This window comes from Pantherophis guttatus, chromosome 6 (genome assembly GCF_059756535.1).
Source record: "Pantherophis guttatus breed Tessera chromosome 6, ASM5975653v1, whole genome shotgun sequence".
NCBI classification, from domain to species: Eukaryota; Metazoa; Chordata; class Lepidosauria; order Squamata; family Colubridae; genus Pantherophis; species Pantherophis guttatus.
This window is the reverse complement of record NC_142068.1, coordinates 44245001-44266917: the sequence shown is the minus strand read 5'-3', so window position 1 is coordinate 44266917 and position 21917 is coordinate 44245001. Positions and strand designations below refer to the sequence as shown.

At 34.3% G+C, this 21917-nt stretch overlaps 1 protein-coding gene and 1 long non-coding RNA gene across 4 annotated transcripts in view; one reads left to right on the top strand and one right to left on the bottom strand.

Moving 5' to 3' along the window:
- Nucleotides 1-14038, bottom strand: part of LOC117678560 (uncharacterized) — a 62725-nt gene extending 48687 nt beyond the window's left edge. Inside the window, exons 1-3 of one of the 2 annotated variants that reach the window (XR_015728620.1) lie at nt 13909-14038; nt 12386-12478; nt 174-349 (exon numbers count right to left, since the gene is read on the bottom strand). This is a non-coding gene — a long non-coding RNA (uncharacterized LOC117678560). Of the gene's footprint in view, nt 1-173; nt 350-12385; nt 12479-13908 lie in introns of those variants that run through there. The other variant, XR_004595059.3, reaches the window with a different exon arrangement.
- The window catches only part of ARHGEF4 (Rho guanine nucleotide exchange factor 4), a 180322-nt gene continuing 165812 nt past the window's right edge, over nt 7408-21917 (top strand). For both annotated transcript variants that reach the window (XM_034439791.3, XM_034439789.3), the window contains exons 1-2: nt 7408-7961; nt 11115-11150. In XM_034439791.3, the coding sequence (XP_034295682.2) occupies nt 7752-7961; nt 11115-11150 (246 nt within the window). In that variant the 5' untranslated portion in view covers nt 7408-7751. The remainder of the gene's footprint in view (nt 7962-11114; nt 11151-21917) is intronic.

The window sequence follows — 21917 nt, the reverse complement described above, 5'->3', positions numbered from 1 at the left end:
TCATGGTGATTTCTTAACAATATTTATAGTCTGTACAGAATTTGAATTCTGTGGGTTAATTGGTCATTGGATGCTTCTTGGAAAATATCAACTGATTTGTGATTGGGAATGGTGTTAGTTTTATTCTAATTGGTCTGTCTTATCAACTTGTGGTTATGTGTGGTTTGAATTACCTGAATGGAGAAGAATGAATCCAGTTCCATCAATTTGTTGATGGCTCCTTTATTTCAATGCCAGGCTTCCAGGAATTCTCTGACTTTTCTGCTGTTGGCATGTTTATTGGTCTCTCTCAGTTATGAATACAGTAACGAATCTGGGCTACCATCATCCCAAGAATCACTAGTAATTTCTTCAGTAAAAAAAAATTGCATAGCATATTAAGAATAAGAATGATGTTTTGAAGTTAACTGTGTATGTTATGCTTACTTAGTATCCCACTCTACAAAAATGTTGTCAATTGGCTTAAGCACTATGTAAATAAATACAATTTTATCTCAGAATGTCTGTATAACATTTGAACTATTCTCCTCATGTTGTATCAGATGTATAAAATTATCCTTGCTGTATTACAGTGGTTACTTAATTGCATATCCACATTACTTGATGTTTAAGATAATTTTGATGCTTATTTTGGATATTATTTATAATGTGCCTTTGTCTCTGTCATTATTCAATAACTGCCAGTGCTACTAATTATTCTTACTATTATTATTTCATGAAGATATCCATTTTATATTGAAATAATTATTGGGCCTATTTATTTCTGCCATTATGACAAATGAAAAAACAAATTCTAGGTGAATGCAGTAACATGACTGCAAAGCAAAATATGGGAATAAATATAAATAGTGGCAATAGTGGTAACTGTTTTTTCATGTGATAACATAGAGGAGGCAATTGGAGTTTCAGCACTGCAGTTCCCATACAGAGTTGTAGAGTTTCTTCTTTCTGGCAGAGAACGTGTAGCAATAGCAATAGCACTTAGACTTATATTATATACCGCTTCACAGTGCTTTACAGCCCTCTCTAAGTGGTTTACAGAGTCAGCATATTGCCCCCAACAATCTGGGTCCTCATTTTACCCACCTCGGAAGGATGGAAGGCTGAATCAACCTTGAGCCGGTGAGATTCGAACTGCTGAACTGCTGGCAATTGGCAGTCAGCAGTATTAGCCTGCATTCTAATTGCATTCTAATTCTAACCACTGCTACCACGGCTCTTCAAGCTGATATCTTGAATATTGCCTGGACAGTGGATATATCAGTCATCATCATCAGCCTGCGTATGTGCATGAATGAACAATTTCAGTTGGGAATCTTCATATTTGCTGATTGTTGTATATAGTCTTTTTTGGGGGGCACAACAAACATTGTATCTGATACATTTTTAAAATGGTTGTCACAAATATCCATATTCCAAATTCTATTGATTAAGGAAACAATATTGTTTGAACAGACCACAATATGAATGGAGAGCAGACATGCTTTCTTGCATTCATACACATTTGTGAATAAACTTTCATTATCTGTACCATATTTATTTCTATATGTATATAACCAATCTTGAAAAATGTAGTAAGAAAGGAACACTTTTCTCCAGAAGCCCAAAGTGATATTGTCTTCTTCAATTTTATCTTCAAAACAGCCCATATGATGATGTATCTGAGGCTGTGGGATGTTTACTAAGTAGGGATTTGAATTTGAATCATCCTAATCCTAATCCACTCCTAACTATTATTCCAAACAATTTTGGTTATGACAGGATGAAATTAGTTTATATTAAAGTGTTAAAACCACTTTATTATTTATTATTTATTATGGTCAAAACCACTGAGGCATGATAAGATACCTACATTATTTTAAAAAAATTATATATTTATTCTTTATTAAAACATTTAAAAGGATAGAATAAATAGCTACATAAAAATTAAAAGAGACATAATGGATAAAGTATAAAATATCAATAAATACCTAAAGAATTTACAATTATTATAAAATTTAAAACTTATTGTTTTATTCATTTATTAAATAAATATATAAAGTTAAGTTCATTACATCATTTTGAGAAATAAAAAGAAATATCTATATAACTGTAAACATAATATTAATATTGATATCATCACTATTTGTCATTGTTCTAAAAATAGATGCACATAATAATTTAAAGGGAAAAAAATAAAAAAAAAAATAAAAAAGAAAGAACAATAAGTAAAAAGTGTTCCTAAACTAGATAGTTTTAAATTTTTTTCATTTTTTTTCATTCAATTTTTTCTAAAGATGCATTAACATCTTTAGAAACACTGAAATTTTCCTAGTTACTGTTAGCTACTTCCCTCTTAAAAACCATATGTCATATGATAATATAGAGTACCTTTTCTTGCTTAAATTTAGCCAAACTTTCATTCTGAATCTCTATTGTTAATTTTGTCATTGATTGGTCTTTCCAAATTATTATTGACAGGTTCTCCTTATTCCAATACAATTTTTAACAGTAAACAATTATTTTTGGGAACTGCAATTCTCTCTCTCTCTCTCTCTCTCCCTCCCTCCCTCTCTCTCTCCCTTCCTTCTTCTCTCCCTCCCTTCCTCCCTCCCTATTCACATAGAATATCTAGTGAGGCCATGAGAACCGAAAAGATTTACACTTACTAGGTTTGCTGTCAGGTTCACAACATTGTGAAATAAGTTAATTATTGGTACCATCCATAAAAAAGGGCTGGACTTATGTCACAAAAGTCCAGCCCTTTTACTATGTATATCCCAATAATTAATTAATTCTGTTTTTTTGTAATAGTATAATCTGTATTTTGATAATATCAAAATTTGTGCAGTTTCAAAAGTACAATGAGCTATAGTTAGGACAAACACAAAGATACCAGGGCAATATTAGAATTGGATTCTCTGCCATTTCCATATGAAGAACAATAATACATGATGCGTGTGTGCGCGCGCGCACACACACACACACACACACACTTATATATGGGAAAGAAGGAGAATTGTTGAGCTGTTATTACCTTTTGAAGATATAGATTATACTATAATGTGTTCACATTTTCTGCATGAACTTGAATTTGTCAACATAAATTATGTAAATAATCTCTCACAGATTTTCAGCCCATCATCATAGCCACAACTTTAGCCATGATAAAGGACAAAGGACTAAGAATGTGATAAGTTGTGTCCATCTTTCATCAAACAATATTCTTAAATGTATGGATATTTATATAAAACATTAACAGTTACTTTAAATATTGTTCATTAGTGGGTACTTTATTCTAGCACTTCTTGCTTCAATTGTTAGCAAATGTGTAGAGCCAAAATGCTCATTAGTAAACTCTGATATATTGAGCTAACCTTTAAATCTTACATATTTTGCTTGCAAAACTTACTCTCCTGTAATAATTGTTATATCTCTTATTATTCACTCAATAATAAGAATCAAATGATACAATTCAATACCTTTAGATTTTGGTTGTAATACTATATGTTTAGATAGCAAACTGTATTACTTAATATGCTTGAAAATGTGACAAATCATGCCTGCAGTATTTAAGGAGTCTTCTGCTTTTTCTGTTAGTTGAAATATTGGACTTTTGGTTCCAAATTCTGCTCTGATGGCATGTGCTCAAATAAAAGATGACAAATTTTGCATTGCTTTGATTTATAAAACTCAAGTTTTTGGAAAACTTAGTTCAAATATCAGCATAATAAAAATGGCCATAACTAATATCCAACAAAAGGAATACAAAGGAGTTTAACTTTAGAATGAACTGTGTTTCAGAAAAGGAGAGGTGATAGGGATGATGTGAATCTGTTTTACTTTTAAGGTCAGACCAATGATAAAATAAATAAAGGATGGGCTGAATGTGTTTATTTGCATGAACCAGCATGATTTTATATGCATGCTAGACATTATTCTATATTATCTCCCAGCACAATTTTAACAAAACATTTTAGTTAAATGACATTTGATGTATTTTGAATCATTTCATTAATTAAATTAAATGCTTTACAGTTGCTTATGGTATTAGATTTGCCTTGCATTTAATTAATTCTAACATAAAAAAACCAAAACAAATATTTTGAAGACTCCATACTTGAATCTTTGTCTCTACACAATGTACTGTATTATGTATATAAGTATCTACACAATAAATTCATTGGTACATTTGTAGCAATAATTTGAAGGCCTGTATTATTTTATAATTTTGAACTATGTTTGAATATGTTTTTTATGATATGTTTTTAACAAATAAATGGATGATTCATTTCCTCAGTGTATCTGTAGCTTTTTTGTCATACTTGCTTAGTAGTACCTTTCTTCACCACTGAATAGAATAACTTTTCTAATATTCTAATCTAATTTTGATCCTCTCCAGGTTTGTTGGATTATGCTTCCCATCCTACCATTCCAGGATGCTCATCTGGCTATGCTTATTTGAAATGTTGATAACTTTTTGAGGACACCATATTGGAGAAATAGGGAATATAAGATGCCACATTCAATGGCTGGGTTTACAACATACTAATTCTTGATTTCTTTTACCAATGGTTGCTTATGTAAATCATCCATGAATGATTACTATTAAGCCATAAATCATAGATTTACAAAAGTGTTTTTTCAGTGAGAACTGTCTATCAGGGCAACCTGGTCTACCCAAATATGGAACGGAGCATACTGCTTCCACTTTCGCCTTTCAGCTCCAATCCAGGAGCCTTCACAGGCAATTGATTCCATGGCAAACTATTTTGTGTTAAATTTAAATTTACTATCAGATAAATAAAGGGTGGCTACTACAGCTATTTCAAGCTTTTTAGTTCCCAGAAGGGATCCCAGAAGGGTATGGCTAGCTGATGAGAGCCCAAAAGCTTGAAATAGCTATACTAGTCTCCCTTTATTTCTTTGTCAATAAATTTAAATTTAATACAAACTACAGTTTCAACCAATGGTGGGATTCAAGTAATTTAACAATCAGTTCTCTGCCCTAATAATTTCTTCCAACAACCAGTTCACCAAACTGCTCAGAAAGTTAACAACCGGTTCTCCCGTAGTGGTGCGAACTGGCTGAACCCCATCATTGGTTTCAACCAATCTTAATTCAAAAGCAAGGACACCAAATAATGTATTAACAAGATGTATGAACTTACATTTCATAACTTTCTTTGAGATGTCTAAATTTGATGTCTAAATGTTACTTTTTGACTTTGAATTAGTATTATGTGTGAATCCAGAGTCTTTTATGATATGGCTTAGGGTTAAGCATATTGTGTGAATCTAAATAACTATCCAACAAATTATGGTTTAGCACAAAGTGGGAATCTAGTCTATGGTTCTAATAATACACTTAACTATATCTATATCTGCCTATTCTTTGATAATGCTATTCTTCAATTTGATTATCTTAATGTCTTCAGCATAATATTGTTGTTGTTGTTAGTTGCAAAGTCGTGTCTGACCCATTGTGACCCCATGGACAACGTTCCTCCAGGCCTTCCTGTCCTCTACCATCCCCCGGAGTCCACTTAAGCTCATGCCTACTGCTTCAGTGACTTCAGTGACTCCATCCAGCCATCTCATTCTCTGTCGTTCTCTTCTTCTTTTCCCCTCAATCGTTCCCAGCATTAGGGTCTTCTCCAGTGACCCCTTCCTTCTCATTAGGTGGCCAAAGCATAATATATATATTAGTAAATAGGAAAAACAAGCTACATGAAATTGTTAGAAAAGCCATCAGTATAGAAAAACATTCTATGAGAATGCTATCATGGGAATTAAAGTATCAAGAATTTGGAGCTTGTAACTGCAACTCCTCTTTTGTGTTTTGTTTATAACCTCATCTAGCTTGATAATAATGGCTGCAGCAATTCTGTCCCACAAATCCATGCAATTGGCGTGGAAGATGGCATTCACTTGAAAAGAAAACCACATTCAAGCAATCAGTTGATGGTAACCAGTTGAAAGGAATGAGAGAGGAATGAAATATATTATTTTGCATCATTATAACCTCATTATCAAAAAAAAGAGAGGCATCACTGAAGATAATAAATGGAACAAGAAGAGTGTGCCTCTGTAATTCAGTGCGGGAATGTGACAAATTTTCCACTGAAATGAAACAGTGAGTATTTGCTTAACCAGAAAGCTTTATAATGTATCAGAAAAAAGCACCTAATGAGAGAATCTGAAGAATCAAATCTGAAGCAACCAAAGCAAAGAAGAAAGGAGAATCAAAGCTCGCAATGCTTATCACATATCTGTATTTGTGCCCAAGAAGTACTGGCCATATATTTCCAAATATGTGCAAGCTTGTATTCTTCCAAGAAAAAGTAAAAGATCACATCAGCAAATGTTATATAATTTATTCCATCAAAGAGGAATTGACAAAGAAGGAATTCTCCTTAGGGAAAAGAATCAAATAAAGGAGGAACCTAAACAGTTTCCAAGTCCTCACAGAAGAAACAGGCTGTGAGTCTTCAAGAGAACAAAAAAGTAAAAGTAAAGAAGGTACTAGACTCTTAAAGGCCAGAAGGATGTAGTAAAATGAAAATTTGTGTAACTGGTAATCCTTTATTATGATAAATCGAAACAACTACACTTGTTAGCTTATGAAATGTATTCTCTTTCAGGTATAGTAATCAAAGATATGAGAACTTCAAAGTTCTTATTAAATCTAATAACAATTATTCTTTCCCCTTAATTCATGTGGAGCAAATGATATTATTAGGAATAGCTATAATCATGTCTCTATGGTCTTTGAAGATCTAGGAAAGAAGTTCAAAACTTTGGGGGCTTTGGTGTCTTGCTTTATATTTCCAGTTCATGGAAAAAACCTTCATGAAAGAGAGAGAATACACAAGGTCAAGAACTGGATAAGCAAATGGCAGGATAAATTAGGTTTATGGAATTGCTACCAAGAACTTCACAAAGACTGGTAAATACATGTTTGACCAAAGATAACATATGTGATCAGGAGAATTTTAGCTTCAATCCTTTAGTGCTTGGAGGTAGAAATCTGGAAATATAAATTTCAGATAAGAACTTGGGCATTGTAGAAGGAAGTGAGAATGTTGAAATACAGCCTGTTAAATTACTATATGAAAAATTAGGAAAAAATAAGATTCAAAGATTTGGCCTTCATTGTCTGTCTACTAGTGCTCAGAATGTAGAACATCAATAATATGTTCTTTTGAAATCTGTAGCAAGTGTTCCCATAACAAACAGCAAATTATTGCAGTTGGGGAGAAATAAGAAAAACAACAAAAAATCCTTGCAGCACAAAAATGCATCCTTCCCCACAAGGATGATATTCTTTCCCGAACTGGAACTTCATTTGGGGAAACAAAACTGGTCCAGAGAGTTTTGATAGATCATCACTTTTTCTTTTATTCACTTCCTAATAAGAACAAGGGGGCAGTGATGTGGGGCGGGAGGGGAGCTGGGGCTTGCACTTTGACTAAATGGAATCTTTCTTTTCAGTCTTGGCAACCACAGAAGTATTCTTGTGCTGACACTCTCTGGGCAGTGCTATATTTATCTTGTAGCTGAACACACATTTCCAAGAGGTTTTTCAATAACAGAAAGGCAACCAGCCAAAACAGTTTTAACCTAAGAAGTTTTGTTCCAGCATCATCAGCACTGTGTTGATTGCAGAGGCCAAATCGTGCGATGGCCAGGAAGAGTTAACTGCTGCCTCGAAACAAAGGACTCTCTCTCTTGCTGGTGGCTTTGTGAAAGACTGAGGAATAGTTGATAAGATGGAGTTCAACAAGTTTCTGAATGCATCAGGGGGACATCAAAGAAGGCAAGAGGAGGCTTTTGCTGGTGCAGGCAGCAGTGAAGCCAGGGTGGACGATGATGTGGATTTTGTACAAATGTATCTTAGCTGTTTACCTGAGAGATATATGAAGGCAAAATTTACCCTGACAGCATATCTGGTGTGCTGGCTAATCTTGAAACTCTGTAAGGTAAGAGATGGATTTCAGTAATATAGCTAGGGGGAAAGTCCACATTAGCAAAGGCAACATGGGGAAGGTTGCTAGGTGAGGAAGTAGCATCAGAGACCGTGTCAGCTTCTGGACAGACATAGGCACAGCAAGACTATGGATGGCCACGCTGTTGGCAATAGAGCATCCGTTTTCCTTGAATGTTTATTGCTAAACAATTCCATTTGGCATCAAATCACCAGAAACAGGATATATTTTATTCTTGGAAACATTATAGTGTAATGATTTCAAATATGATGCTACACATATGCAGAATATTTTTCTTTGTTTTTGTTTTTTTAAGACTGGGCAGCCAAACATGTTTTTAAATTTGTTTTATTTGCTGGTCTAACATTTCAGGAATGTAGAAGCAGTTGTAAAACATGGAATCAAGGAATGGGGATAAAAGAAATATTAGTTGGATTTTCCCCAGGGAAATAAGGCACATGATAATCTAAAATGTTTCTCCTCGGCCTCCGGCAAAACCATTAAATCCAGAGTCTAAAAGTACCTGCTCCTTCTTTCAGTGACAGATGGAGAAGCATTCAAATACTAACATTGGGAGGCAGCACTTCTGTTTCCTTAGATCTTCTCACACTAATTTGCACTTTCTCCCCATCAACTTTCTTACTAGTTGACACTGAAGAAAACTACTTGTAAGGAATGAAAAATATGCTTTTGTTTATTTAAAGCAGTGAGGAAAATTATGCAAAACACTAATAATAGTGCAACAGTTTTGGTTGATCTAGAATATCACTTGACACTGACTTCTCAAAACATTTCTAGTTTAAACCATGTTTCTCTAATCTCTAAAACTAATTGGAACAGGGGATATAAAATATAAAAAGACAAAATGATTATGAAACAGGGGCATTAATTTGTCTTCCTATAACAACTGGGAGAAGGGTCTTTGGAATTTGATGGGAGATTTTTAAATATGTGCTTAAGGTTATACATATTTATTTTAAAAAGACATATCTATTTCAAATAACATTTTGATATTTGCATTACTGGTAAAAAATCAAAATGCACTTACTGAAACTGATTTGAAACAGCAACATAATACAATGTAGCCACATTTTATAGAATATTTGATCAAATATCTGTATGACTTTTATTATTCCATTTTTGAGATGGGTGTGAGAGGTTTTGTTGAAAGGGTTAAAGTTAAAAAAGATGTCTACAATAATTTATGTTCTAAAGCTAATTTAGAAAACACTTTAACATATCATCTCATTGCTTTGTAAAATTCTAGTAGTAGTTTAATTTCTTTGACATGTAGAAAAACTGATGATAATCAGAAATGTTACTTTTTCACAATCTGTGGGTCTTTTCTATCATTCTAAAGTAAGGATAAGTTCCTCAGTCCATATGAATTTTATTCAAAATTGAAGTGATAAGATATGTAGGCCAGCAAATTTAAAGTATATAAAATTATATACTGCTCAAAAAAGCAGTTTTGATTGCATGAAAATTAAATGGTTACTAGAATTGCATCTTTCATCCTGAAAGTTCAATTCAAGAACAATTGTTTAGTGTAATTCCTCTTTACCCAGATTATGTGAAAATTATAGACACTACCACATTTTCAGGAATAACAAAATTAGAAACAGATGTTTCGTATTACATACATACATACATGCATGCATACACACATACATACATACAGACATACATACATACAGACATACATACATACATCAAATTACAGACCATTCCTCTCATATTCTTCGTAATGTTCAGATATGATTTATGTTAGGACAAAATGGATTCTCTTCAGTGATGGATTTTGCACTGGTAGGCGGTTGTGTTTAAGAGAGAGTGTAGAAATATTCTTTCATTTTAAAACACATCAATTCTCATTGTTCTCCCATCTTGAACTGGGAGAAATGCTGCTGAGTAGTGGACCTATGCTACACACTTTAAAAAGATGACAACATCTCATTAACAGGTCACGCTTGTAAAAAACAAGTAAGTCTGGGCTGAGTGTTATGAATATATTCTATTAATGGCAAGAAATATAGTAGTTATTAAATCATACTTGAAAATCTACCAGACCTTCTAGGGCCTGTTTGCATCCAATCACCATTTATAAGAACTAAAAATAATTTTATTCTTATTTTATTCTGTATTTGCTATTCAATAATCTTCCCCAATCTGAGAAGGCTACAGTTCCCACCAGCCACAGGCAGTTCACGCAAGCACTGGTGTCTTGTTATTTGATTAATCCAAACTGCATTAGGATGACAGAACCTGTTGTATGCTCTCTTCTTTACTCAATCGACTCCTACACCTCTCCAAAGATAGTTCATTCAAATTCCCTCTCTCAATACACTCGCCTCTTGTCTTTTGCCTGGCCAGCTTTCCGTAGCATTAATTTTTGAACCTAGAATACAGCAGACTATATTCTCTGTCCATTAAGCTAACATCTAGCATAAGTGGGGAAGGAGAGTGAAATAGAAGATACACTATCAAAACTTTGGTAACAGAGTTGAGGCTAAAGTAGTTGTTAAAATATGCCACAGTGATGACACAAGTTCAGGGGTTCAGAGAGTTAGAGGAGGAAGCCACACCTATACTGTGACAGATATTCAGTCTTAGTTGTGCCTGTGCACTTTACCAATAACACATACAAAATGTTTTGCATTCCTCCATTTATCAGTATCCCCTGCCATTTTTAAGCATTTGGGGCTACTTCAGGAGAAACTTGGAGGAGATTTATTTTTCTGTCCCAAGCATCTGTAACTCTTCCATCTCTTTCTATTCTGTTAAAAAAAACAAGTAGGCAGTGAGAAGGAGCCTCTTGCAATGTGACTTCAAATATGTATGGTTACAAAGAACATGCAGCATAATTATTTCTCACACAATGGGTCTGAATGAAGGGCCTTTGTATACAGCCTCCATCCTCGGCCTAGAATGGAGAAATTCTTTGAAAAAAAGAAATGCAAAACCAGCATGCTTTTAGGAATTTTCCGTTGTTCTTATTTGGAGAACATACAGAGGGACAGGTTTATTCCATGGGTGATTCTACTGAACTCAGAAAAGGTAGAGCACCAGAGATGAATGGGCTGGACGTGAGTTGTTTGTGCTGGTTCCTTTCTCCCTTTCTAACTTTTGGTATTTGTATCTTGACAGACAGCCTGGGAAAAAAGATACCCAGCCATTCAAAAGGTAGGATTTCATATCAATTACCAAATGACACCCAATAATTATTCATTAACTATTAACCTATTTCAACATTATTCCTTAAGTATGACTAACAGATAACAACAATCTAAACACATAGTTTATTGAAAACATTCTTAGATTACTTTGTTTTAACATGTGCTGCTTAACCAGAAATAGAAATCATCAATATACTTTGTAGCTCTTAAAGCACTGGGGACAGAGAAAACTACTACATCAATACTAGTTGCAGCAGTAGATTGAATAGAATTTAGAAAGAAAAAGTCATTGGTGAGGCTTCACTGCCAGCCTCTACTTACTACTTATTTGAGTAAACTCTATTAAATTCATTCAAATTACTTCTGAGCATGGTTAAACATTTTATTATTTAAACTCACAAAATTAGTATTCTATGAAATCCATAGTAAAAGTCAATTATTTTCCATTAGACGATTGTATTTCCAAACAAAACAAGTTTTGAGAGTGACAGTATAATTTTTTAAAAAGAAAATGATAATAACAAATTGGCAAATACATTAGCAGTCAGTGCTCCAATTATATTTTCAATTTAGCATCCACACTTTTCTGTCTCATGTAACATGGCCCCCAAATGTCTCTCTCCAATTAGAAAAACAGAAACAATAAGTCAACAAGCATTCTGGAGTTTACATCTTTTCTCTACTTTGCCTTTACACAAAGCAGCTGGCAGGAGCCCTGACCCCCCCCCCAAAAGCAAGACCTTGCCAGAACTGACTAATCAATATTCAGCAGAGATGGTTGCTCATTATGCAGTCATTGAATGCTTTAAAAGTTGCTCACTATGCACTTCTCATTCTTTACTCTTCTCTTCTAATCACATGCATTACTGCGCATGCACTCATACAAATGTACCTCCCACGAGGCCTTTTCTGTTCAGCATGAAAACAAAACTTGTAGCAAACTCCATTCAGCTGTAGCTCACTGAGGCCACAGATTGGTATGTTGTTCTAGCAACAAAGAAAAGTTGGGGGTAAAGCTGCCCCTAATGCAAAATATACTTTAGTACCACAGAAAGAGAGAGAATGAGAATGTGCATGAGATAGGAAGCAAACATCCAACACTAACAAGAATAACCAGTACAATTCCGACTTTTTTTTAAAAAAAAGAATAATAATAAGAGAACTAGACATTGCACACAACTTATCTGTTCTAGCAGATACTTATTTGAGATACTACTGGGACTAAAACTATTCAACCCTAACCTGTTTTGTGTTCCATGCAGCTTTCTGTCTCTGTATGGTTTCTCTAGAAGCCAGGCTCCTGTGCTCCTCACTGCCATAGGTTAAATATAATAGCTACATGTGGCACAAGAAAAGGGTTCATAACAATACTAGGAAACAATATTTTTGTCTTGTGAAATTTGATCTAGACAATTCTGATCATAAAAATGTCAGGGTTGTTCCTATTATTGATAGAGTAATTTGGATTTGAAATAAATATGTTTTTTATTTCAAAGAATGCAGTGGGTCATTGGACAATTCTCACTGGCAACAAATTGATTTATTGCTTTTTTTTCAAAGAATGCAGTGGGTCATTGAACAATTCTCACTGGCAACAAATTGATTTATTGCTTTTTTTCTGAGAAAGAGATAATCTCTGAAACTGCAGTGTCTAAAAGTCAGTGTGAACTCAAGCCCTAAGTAAATGAAAAGAGTTGGATCTTAGTTGAACAATAGAAGCTGCAATAAATTCCAAGTGTTTTTCAAATGTCAGTCTCCATGTCCCCATATTAATATATTTTGAGTGAATCATGTGGCTGGCCTGAATCACACAATTACTTTTCTTATCATCACTAGGGCATAGTTTGCATGCTAAAGAGGGAAAACAAGAGGCAGCTGATAGGTCTGTTAAGGCAAGCTTTAGGAGGTTGCAGATACATAAGTATTCTATTTCTCTGTTCCTGCTTTGATTCTCCACTAGCCCTGCAGTCTTCAGCTAAAAATTGGTCAGCATATTAAACAGTGGCCTGGTACATAAATATAGTATGCCATTTATTAAGCAGTTAAAAGTAAATGGCCTCCACTTTGCTGCCCATAGTGCTGTGCTAATTCAATTTCAGAGATGCAGATTCCTACATTGTTCACAACCATAACTTGGTCAAGAGATTTTTTGTATCTTGATGAAAATAACAAAAAACAAAAAACAAAAAACAAATTTCCTGTAAAAAAAACCCATTCCTTACATATTGTTTCTGTAGTAAGTTACTGGTCTTTTCTTTGTGGTAGTATATACTGTGTACAAGCAAGATGTGTTTATTTACAGCTCCTCTCCCACTTGTATAGGATTCTTAATTGTTGGAAGTTGACATGTTTTAGAAGAACATACATTTTTGTGACTAAGAATCACCTCATTGTGAGATAGTAGTTTTGGGTTGTAAAAATGGTTGCAAGGATGTTACACATATAGATGGGATTAGGTTTTGTGTGTGTGTGTGTGTGTGTGTGTGTGTGAGAGAGAGAGAGAGAGAGAGAGAGAGAGAGAGAGAGAGAGAGCTTTGAGTTGTCTGTGTTCTTTAAATTCTGATATCTTACAACACTGCAATTTTCATGTATTTCCCATCTCAACATGTCAGTTAACAGTGCTGATGTTTTCAATAATTATGGGAGGATGGGCTGTAGAAAATGGACTCAGGTCAATAGTTATTTGGTAGGATAAAAGCAGTTTTCCATGCTTTAGGGATGTCATATGTCTCTCATGCTAAAAGAAAAAGAACTTTGTCTCCTACCTTGTTTCTCAGATCCTTTTAGATGCTGCTGTACCAATTCTTTGAGACTTTTTCAATATATGGAATGGTTTTCCCCAATCCAAGAAAGAAAGACAGTATCCTGCAGTGTTATTTATACTTATCACTCCTTAACAAGCAAACAAAACAATTCACCAATTCTTAAATTAAATGTGGACATCAGTAATAGCAGTTTAGCCCTATAGATTACAGAAGCCCTAGATAAAGTATATAATTATTGAAATTTACCAATATTATAAATAATCTGAACTTTGTTTGTAAAAAATATGACCACAATGCCCTCTGCTGGCTGACAAAAATGCACCCAGTTAAAATCAATATTCCTAATAAAAGCTGTTGAGACTTTTTAAAATGTGACTGGAAATATCCTAGCTATCCCATGTTAATTTCCAGAATGGATAGTGAAATGTAAGACAACTACAACAATTCTTAAAATTGTTTTAGCAAACATGATAATCAGCGTACCAGACACTTAAGTTTAAACCTACTGTGGCAGAAAAAGGGAGAGGGGGATGACTAGCTTAGTTAAGATTAACTTGATATGGACATGTTCACACGGTTTCCCACATATTCACAGGGTTTTCTTGGTAACAATATGCAGCACTTTACCATGCTGCCTTCTGGTATCTGTGCATGTTGGCCTATATACCTCAGATTTCTTAGTGGTCTCCTATCTAAATATTTCCTAGGGCCAACCCTAATAGCTTTTTGAGATCAGCCAAGTTTGTCTAGAGTTGCCATTTCTTATGATGTTGATGGACCAAGTCTTGATTGTCTCTTGCATTATAATCCTTGTGGAATCTATCATATTTAATTTAGAAATTAATCTTTTGAAAGAGTGCTAAATCCATGTCCAAATATAGCCTGGCCAATAGTTCGTATAATAGGCGTAGAAGAGGGTTGTGGTAGGAAGCTGAAGGGAGTTCTCTTGCCCAGTGCATTGAGGGATCTCGTTTCTTACCTCCCGTGTGCTTCATCACTTTCTTCTTGAGTTATCCAATCATTGTGGGATGATATAACAGTTATGATGAAAATTGCCCTAATATCACTATGATAGCTAGGTGGCACCAAAAGTTATCTATGACAGGTCATAGATATGTGCCTGTGATCTGTCCACTCAAGCAGCATCAAAAGTCCTACATTTTTCACCCCAGCCTGCAATTGTTCCATTGTGCTCAAAACTTTAAATGCTACAACTGGTGGGGTTTTTTTCTCACTAAAATTGACACTTGGTGAGAGGGGAAACAAAGGCAGGGAAATCTATCTTTCCTTAATTTGTCCTGTATTCAAATGATAAGGTTAGGAGCACTTGCTGCCCACATTCTTATGGTAAAATAACATCCTTTGATAGGGATGTAATCTATCCTGGCATGCTTCTCTGCCAATGAAAGGATGGAGGATAGCATTTTAATATGGTCTGTGTTCTCTCTGAACCCTATTAAGTCACTGATGGATACATAGCTTTAAATACATATTATATAATTTTGCAATTTCACACTTTAGTTTTTTAAAAGCTCTCATGTAGTTGCCAAACAATTGACAACCTGTTAATCTTTTTATTTGACTCAGTTCTTCAAATTCCTTTGCTGAACAAATCTAGGTTTGCCCTCTATCTTCTATAATGAAGGTAAATGCAAGTGTTTCAAATGCAAATATTACCAAATAATATATTGTATGATGTGCTGAGTTTTTAAAATTGTTCATTAACAAAAAAAAAAAAGAATGCAAATCTTCATTAAAATTTCTTTTCATTGGACAATCAATCAGTAATTAAGTACATAATCATCTCAAATGAAAATATTATTAAGCAAAATGTGGAGAATGTCTACAATATTATTGTTCCTGAAAGTATGGAAACCCATTGAATGAAATGGGAAGCTTTTCCTAACTGATGAGAAAGAGAAATTATAATCAAATATGAAATGTGGAATTTCAAGTAAAACTAGTTTAAACAATATTATGTTCAATTATTTCTAATTCTAGCAGTCAAAAGTGCAACTAAAATAAATTATTTTCTTCATGCAAACATTTTACATGCATCAGCTAGTTGGATAAATTAAGTATAAACTGTCAACTCCTTTCTTCAATTGTTACAGCAAGGAAGGTACCATATATTACACAGTAATATTTTTACCTAGCCTTTCTGAATAAACATGACACATCTTGTTTTAAAATTAAAAAATGTAAATTCAATCAACCTAGATTGTTATTCTAAAATGCTTAAATATGAAGCTTTCCCATGGTATTTGATTTTTAATCTCTCACCATGAGTTTAACTAATCTGGTTTCGGTGTTTATTTTTCAACAAAATTATTTTACATCCTTGAACCATCTGAAAAGAAACACTGGTATTGTCTCTCATTTTCTCTTCTTATTGATCGATGGTCATGTGATCAAAAGTCAGGTGCTTGGCAACTGGAATGTATTTATGACAGTTGCACTGTTCTGGGGTTATGTGATCACTATTTGTAACCTTCCCGGCTGACATCTGACAAGCAAAATCAATGGGGGAAGCCAGATTCCCTTAAAAACAACAAATTCACCTAACAACTGAAGTGATTCGTTTAAAAACTGTGGAAAAAAGTCATAGAGTGGGACAAATTCACTTAATAACTGTCTTGCTTAGCAATGTATATTTTGGGCTTAATTGTGGTTGTAAAAAAATACAAGACAAGAAACAAGGATGGAAACTAACCAAGGAGAGAAACAACTTAGATCTAAGGAGACAATTCCTAATGGTTAGAACAATCAACCAATGGGTATATACAAGACCGCCTTCTGCCATCGACAGCCTCCCACCGGCCAATACGCTCCCACAGAGAGGGGCTCCTCAGGGTGCCGTCAGCCAAACAATGTCGACTGGTGACGCCCAGGGGGAGAGCCTTCTCTGTGGGGGCACCAGCCCTCTGGAATGAGCTGCCCCTAGATGTGCGTATGATCCCCGACCTGCGCACCTTTCGCCACGCCCTGAAGACCGTCTTGTTTCAACAAGCCGGGCTGGCCTAACATGAATATGAATTTTAATGGGTGTATGTCAGTTTTTAATTTGTGGGCCAAATTTTTGTATATTTGATTTTAATGGTTTTTAAATTTTGTAAATTTTATGTGTTTTAATATGGCTGTATACCGCCCTGAGACCTTTGGGAGAAGGGCGGTATAGAAGTCTAATAAAAGTAAAGTAAAGTAAAGAAGAAACTTGCCTTCAAAAGTGGTGAGTGTCCCATTTCAAAGAGAGACTGGACAACCACTAGTCTGAAATGGTATAATCTCCTGCTTGAACAGGGGGTTGGACTAGGAGAATTCCAATGTCACTTCAAACTCTATTGTTCCATGTTCTATGTTCTATGACTACTTGCATATATAAAAATATTATTCATCTAACTGTAGTATATGCCTCTTGATATGCAGCTTTCAGGAAATCATTATACAATGATTCTTTCATTTATTTTTATGCCCTTTGTACTTAATCGTCATATGTGTCCTATATTTGTTTATAGTATTCTGTTGCTATGTATGTATATATGTATGTATGTATAAATGTATATATGTCTAAAATATTAAGACTATGCTTAGGTGTTATAGGTACATATCCTTTTTAGGTCTAATTTTATTAATATTTTATATTATTTCCATGATATTTTCTAAGAATTGCTTACTTACAATTTAACTTTATGTTTCTTGACTCTAGTTAAATCCTGTACTTTTTCAATTTTCCATTATTACTAAATTTGGTCTTTTTTTGGTATTCATTCAATTATTCCTTCCTTTTGTTATTTTACTTTTTATTTCTGATTTGATAGCTGTCATTTTGGCTAAATCAACATCTTTACAGTATTCCATCTTATCAGACTCACTTAAAGTGGGCAATAAAGAACCTACAGATTTGTTCTCCAAAAGAAGAAAAAATGTTGCTACCTTAGGTAGAAAAATTACCAATGATAAACTGTGCCAGCACCTGCAAACTATATTCTGGTTTATAGCAGGATACTAGTAAGCACTAATTTGTGTGTTTGTGAGGCACAGTATTGAGAACTTGGAGTGTTTCCCAAAAGGACTGAAAACATTTCCAACTTAATATATTCTTTATCCCATTCATTTTCTTCCTAATCTGTGGCATTCATTGGGTTACAATAATGCAACCAAAGATTTGATTCTAATTGAATTTCAATCCTGTGATAAACAAATAGAAAGAAATTTCATTCCTTGACACTTTCTTCTTTTATCAACAATCAAAGAAGCAACAAATTATATTGGTAATGCTATACCTGTAGAATACCTTTTTTTAAAAAAAAGAACACAGTATTAAATGTGCTGTGGGAGGGAAGGGAAAAAAAGAAAGCAAAGAAGAATGTATGCATAACATACTATTCTGAGCCATATGTCTAAAATATATCACACAGAGTTGATCTGAATAGCTTTTACAGATGGGCTTTATAAAAAGCTTTGCCAGAATAGGCCTTTGTAACTTCTAGAATCTGATGCCCAGTCTATTAAATGCAGACTTGAAAGAAAGCAATGAATGATGAGCAGAAAGTGTGAGTTCAGCTGCCTGGCAATAAACAGTAGATGGTAGAGTTCCAACGAGAGAGCAGCAACTGACATTTCCACTGGCCAGCAATATAGTCACATACAGAATTATATAGAAGGAGACAATAATCTTCTGACCCTGTTTCTGCACTCTTCCAGAAAGCTAAAATGTTGAAGACCAGACTGTGTATTCAGTCCACTTCAGTTTGTCTGCTGCCAAGAGGAGCTTTTGCATTTATTATTATTATGAATAATTATTTGGCAATTTCTTGGGAATGCTTGGCAGTGGAAAGTGCTTAACATCTTAGAAAAAGAATTTTATTTGGAACCTTTCATCACTGGGGACTAGTTGTTTGGTAAATAGTTCATGAATAATACTCTGATAGAACTTTCTGATAGATAATTCATTACAGAGCTGGTTGAAATGCTGAAAGTTGTGTAAAATATAGTAGGTAAATATGATTCAAAAAATGCAGAATTTATCATTTTCTGAAGTTTGGCTTTATTAAGCCTGGAGCTCAGCAAAGAGAGTAATCATATAAAAATGGAAAGAAATTTATCTTCCAAATGCTTAGGGATTGATTAATATTTGTTATTCATCTTTTAAAATACCTTTATATTTGAGAAAGGTGAAGATGGGGCAATGTGTTTCAATATGGTCTTATTGTTAAATTTAAGAATTGAATTGTGCCTGTGAACATCCTTGAAAAGGATAATCACACCTGGGCAAGGATTAGTGAAGCAATTTTTTAAAAAATGTAATAGAAAAGAGATTTATTTGCTGGAAATGCATTAAAAGGATCTAGCTAGTTCCGTCCTACTAGATAGTCAGAGATAGTCTGCTCTGTGTGTGTATGCATCCATGGGAAGAAAAGCTAAATGAAGTGACCTCAATTAAAAATCTTTTTAGACAAAGGGCAGGCAGAGCGGTGGACAGAGACAAAGTATATAATTAAATCTCTATCTATATCCCAGCTCTTTATGGTCAGTAAGTCATGAGTAAGTCATAAAGTTTCAGTGCCACTGGATTTAGAGCTCTAACAGAGTCAACATTTAACTTCATTTCAGACAACAAAATTTTATGTTCATCACTAGAGGGATCTTTCCCACACTTTGCTCTGCATATCTTCCAATCTAAACAGAATGTGGTTATTTAGAATCCCCAAACTCATTTAAGAAATCCAGGTGTTTTTGCTGATTAGATAGATTTGTTGTTATAGAAATGTCTAGTATATATTATTATGTAAAAGTTAAAAAGTTGAGGCTGTTTGTTATAACCTTATTCTACTGTGCTAAAAAGAGTTGGAAGTCACTGCTTCCCCCCCCTTTTTTCCTTTTCCCTTACACTTTTTCCCCTTCTCTTTTTTCTCCCTTACTTTCCCATTATTTTCATTTTTCTCTGTGTTATATATCTTGATAAACTATAAAAAAGAAAAGAAATTCAGATGGAATTATTTCTTAAACACCACAAATTAAATTGGATCATATTTGGTATTTTTGTTGAAAACATTTTTGATTACTGTTGAAACCACAATACAAAATTTTGTGGCAAGTTAATGTTAATTGAACTTTTGTTCACTAGCACCTGTAGGATGATCTCAATACAATTAAGAAACAACCAATTTCCTATCAAAATCTTACCAAACATCAATCAATAGTGAAGAGTAGTACCATATAGAGATGAATTTAGTAAATGTTCCACAGCTTCAGATTTCTGCTACTTTTGAGGTTTATCAAAATCTGGATTGGAGTATGTTCAAAAGAAATTTTCATTTGAAATAAAATTTCATACTCTTAGAGGACAGAAATTTGTTGGCAAACAAATTATTTTTATTATTTTTAATATGTTGTTGAATTCTGAAAATTTATAAAATATGTATTTAGGACTGAATATGGGACAAAATTAAATATATAAAGTTTATATTGCATTTTTTCCTCATGCATTTTTTCTGCGTGTACATTTTAAATATACACCCTTCCATTTGAGCTAAATTTCAAAATGGATTTCAGTTGTTCTCACTGAAATGTCAACTGGATAAATGCTTTAACAGCACAGTTCTGTAAAGTCTACTTAAAATTGCACCCTCATCCTGAGTAAATAATTATAGGATTGGAGCCTCGGAGTTTTCATTAAAATGTCCTGGATTTTATTAGAAACCTAGGAAGGTTTTTTTCTGTTTACTGCTAGGACTACGTCACTGAAAATTAATGAACGTGCAAACTGGAATGCATGCATGTGAAAGGGAAAATAAAAGGTCATCCTCATGCATCTCTTTCGAGAATGGAAATGGCTCCCGCCCTCCTTCATTCATTGTGCCCTTTCAGAATAGCTTTTGGTGCCAAGAGTGAAGGTTCCCAGAACTTTGTCCTTCTATGAGTCTTTCTTCAGCATTATTATCCACTGAAATTCAAACAAGACCAGCACTAATCTTCAGTTTTCTTACTTTATTTTCTTACAGAACCAACCTAATTCAGTCTTAAAAGTTATGTCCCAAGAGTGACTATCTCGTTTCATAGCCTATGGTAACCTTTTGGGTTGTTGTTTTCAAGCACTCTGCTGCTTAGAGTAGACAAGTACTGGCTTCTGATTTATCTATGAAATAAAATAATGGTTGCTTAATTATTCTCTGCTTAATGGTGTCCCCTTGGAAACGAGAGGTCTTGAACCTTTCAGAACCTTTTGAGAATGATTTTTGTCACACTTGGCAACTGTCCCATATTTCCTTTACACTTGTGAATGCTCTCTCAGGTCCTCTTATAGGCTCCTTAAGATGCATGTGAAAAAGAGGCATGTGCAATGATCAGAGCTCTTCTTCCTGTTAAACAAAGCAGATCAGCCTGGGATCTTTAAAACAAGCCAGTTACTGACTTCAGCATAATATTTGGGTTGCAGTTCTAAGGATTAAACTCTAATGATGGAATGATATGAATGAAAATAAAACACTTTTTCATCTTCTAATTCATATTTAAGGATCAACTTATAGACAAGACGAAGGGAACACAGTTTAGTAGAATAGCCCCTGCTTTGGATGCAAAAAGTCCCAGTTTCAGTCTTTAGCACCTCCTGTTTAAAAAAAGGGGATGGGATTAAATGAGAGGAAAGCTCTGCTGGAAAATTTCTGCTAATCTGAGGAGGCAGTTCTTGGTAGACTAAACACCTGAGCTATATAAAACAATGTTCCTATATTTTTAGAGTCACACTCAGGGCCGGATTTAGATGAAAAGAGGCCCTAGGCTATTCCACTTATGAGGCCCTTTCACCTATAGTGAAAGTGTAATTTTAATTTTGCTAACAATTTGAATGTAGGCCCCTCTTGATCTTGAGGCCCTAGGCTGAAGCCTAGTTAGCCTATAGGAAAATCCGGCCCTGGTCACGCTCTGGAAGTTATTTCCTTTTTATTTAATTGTGCAAAGTGAGCTGATAATTGTGCTTAAAAATTCACCAATCTCTAGTCATATGAGCA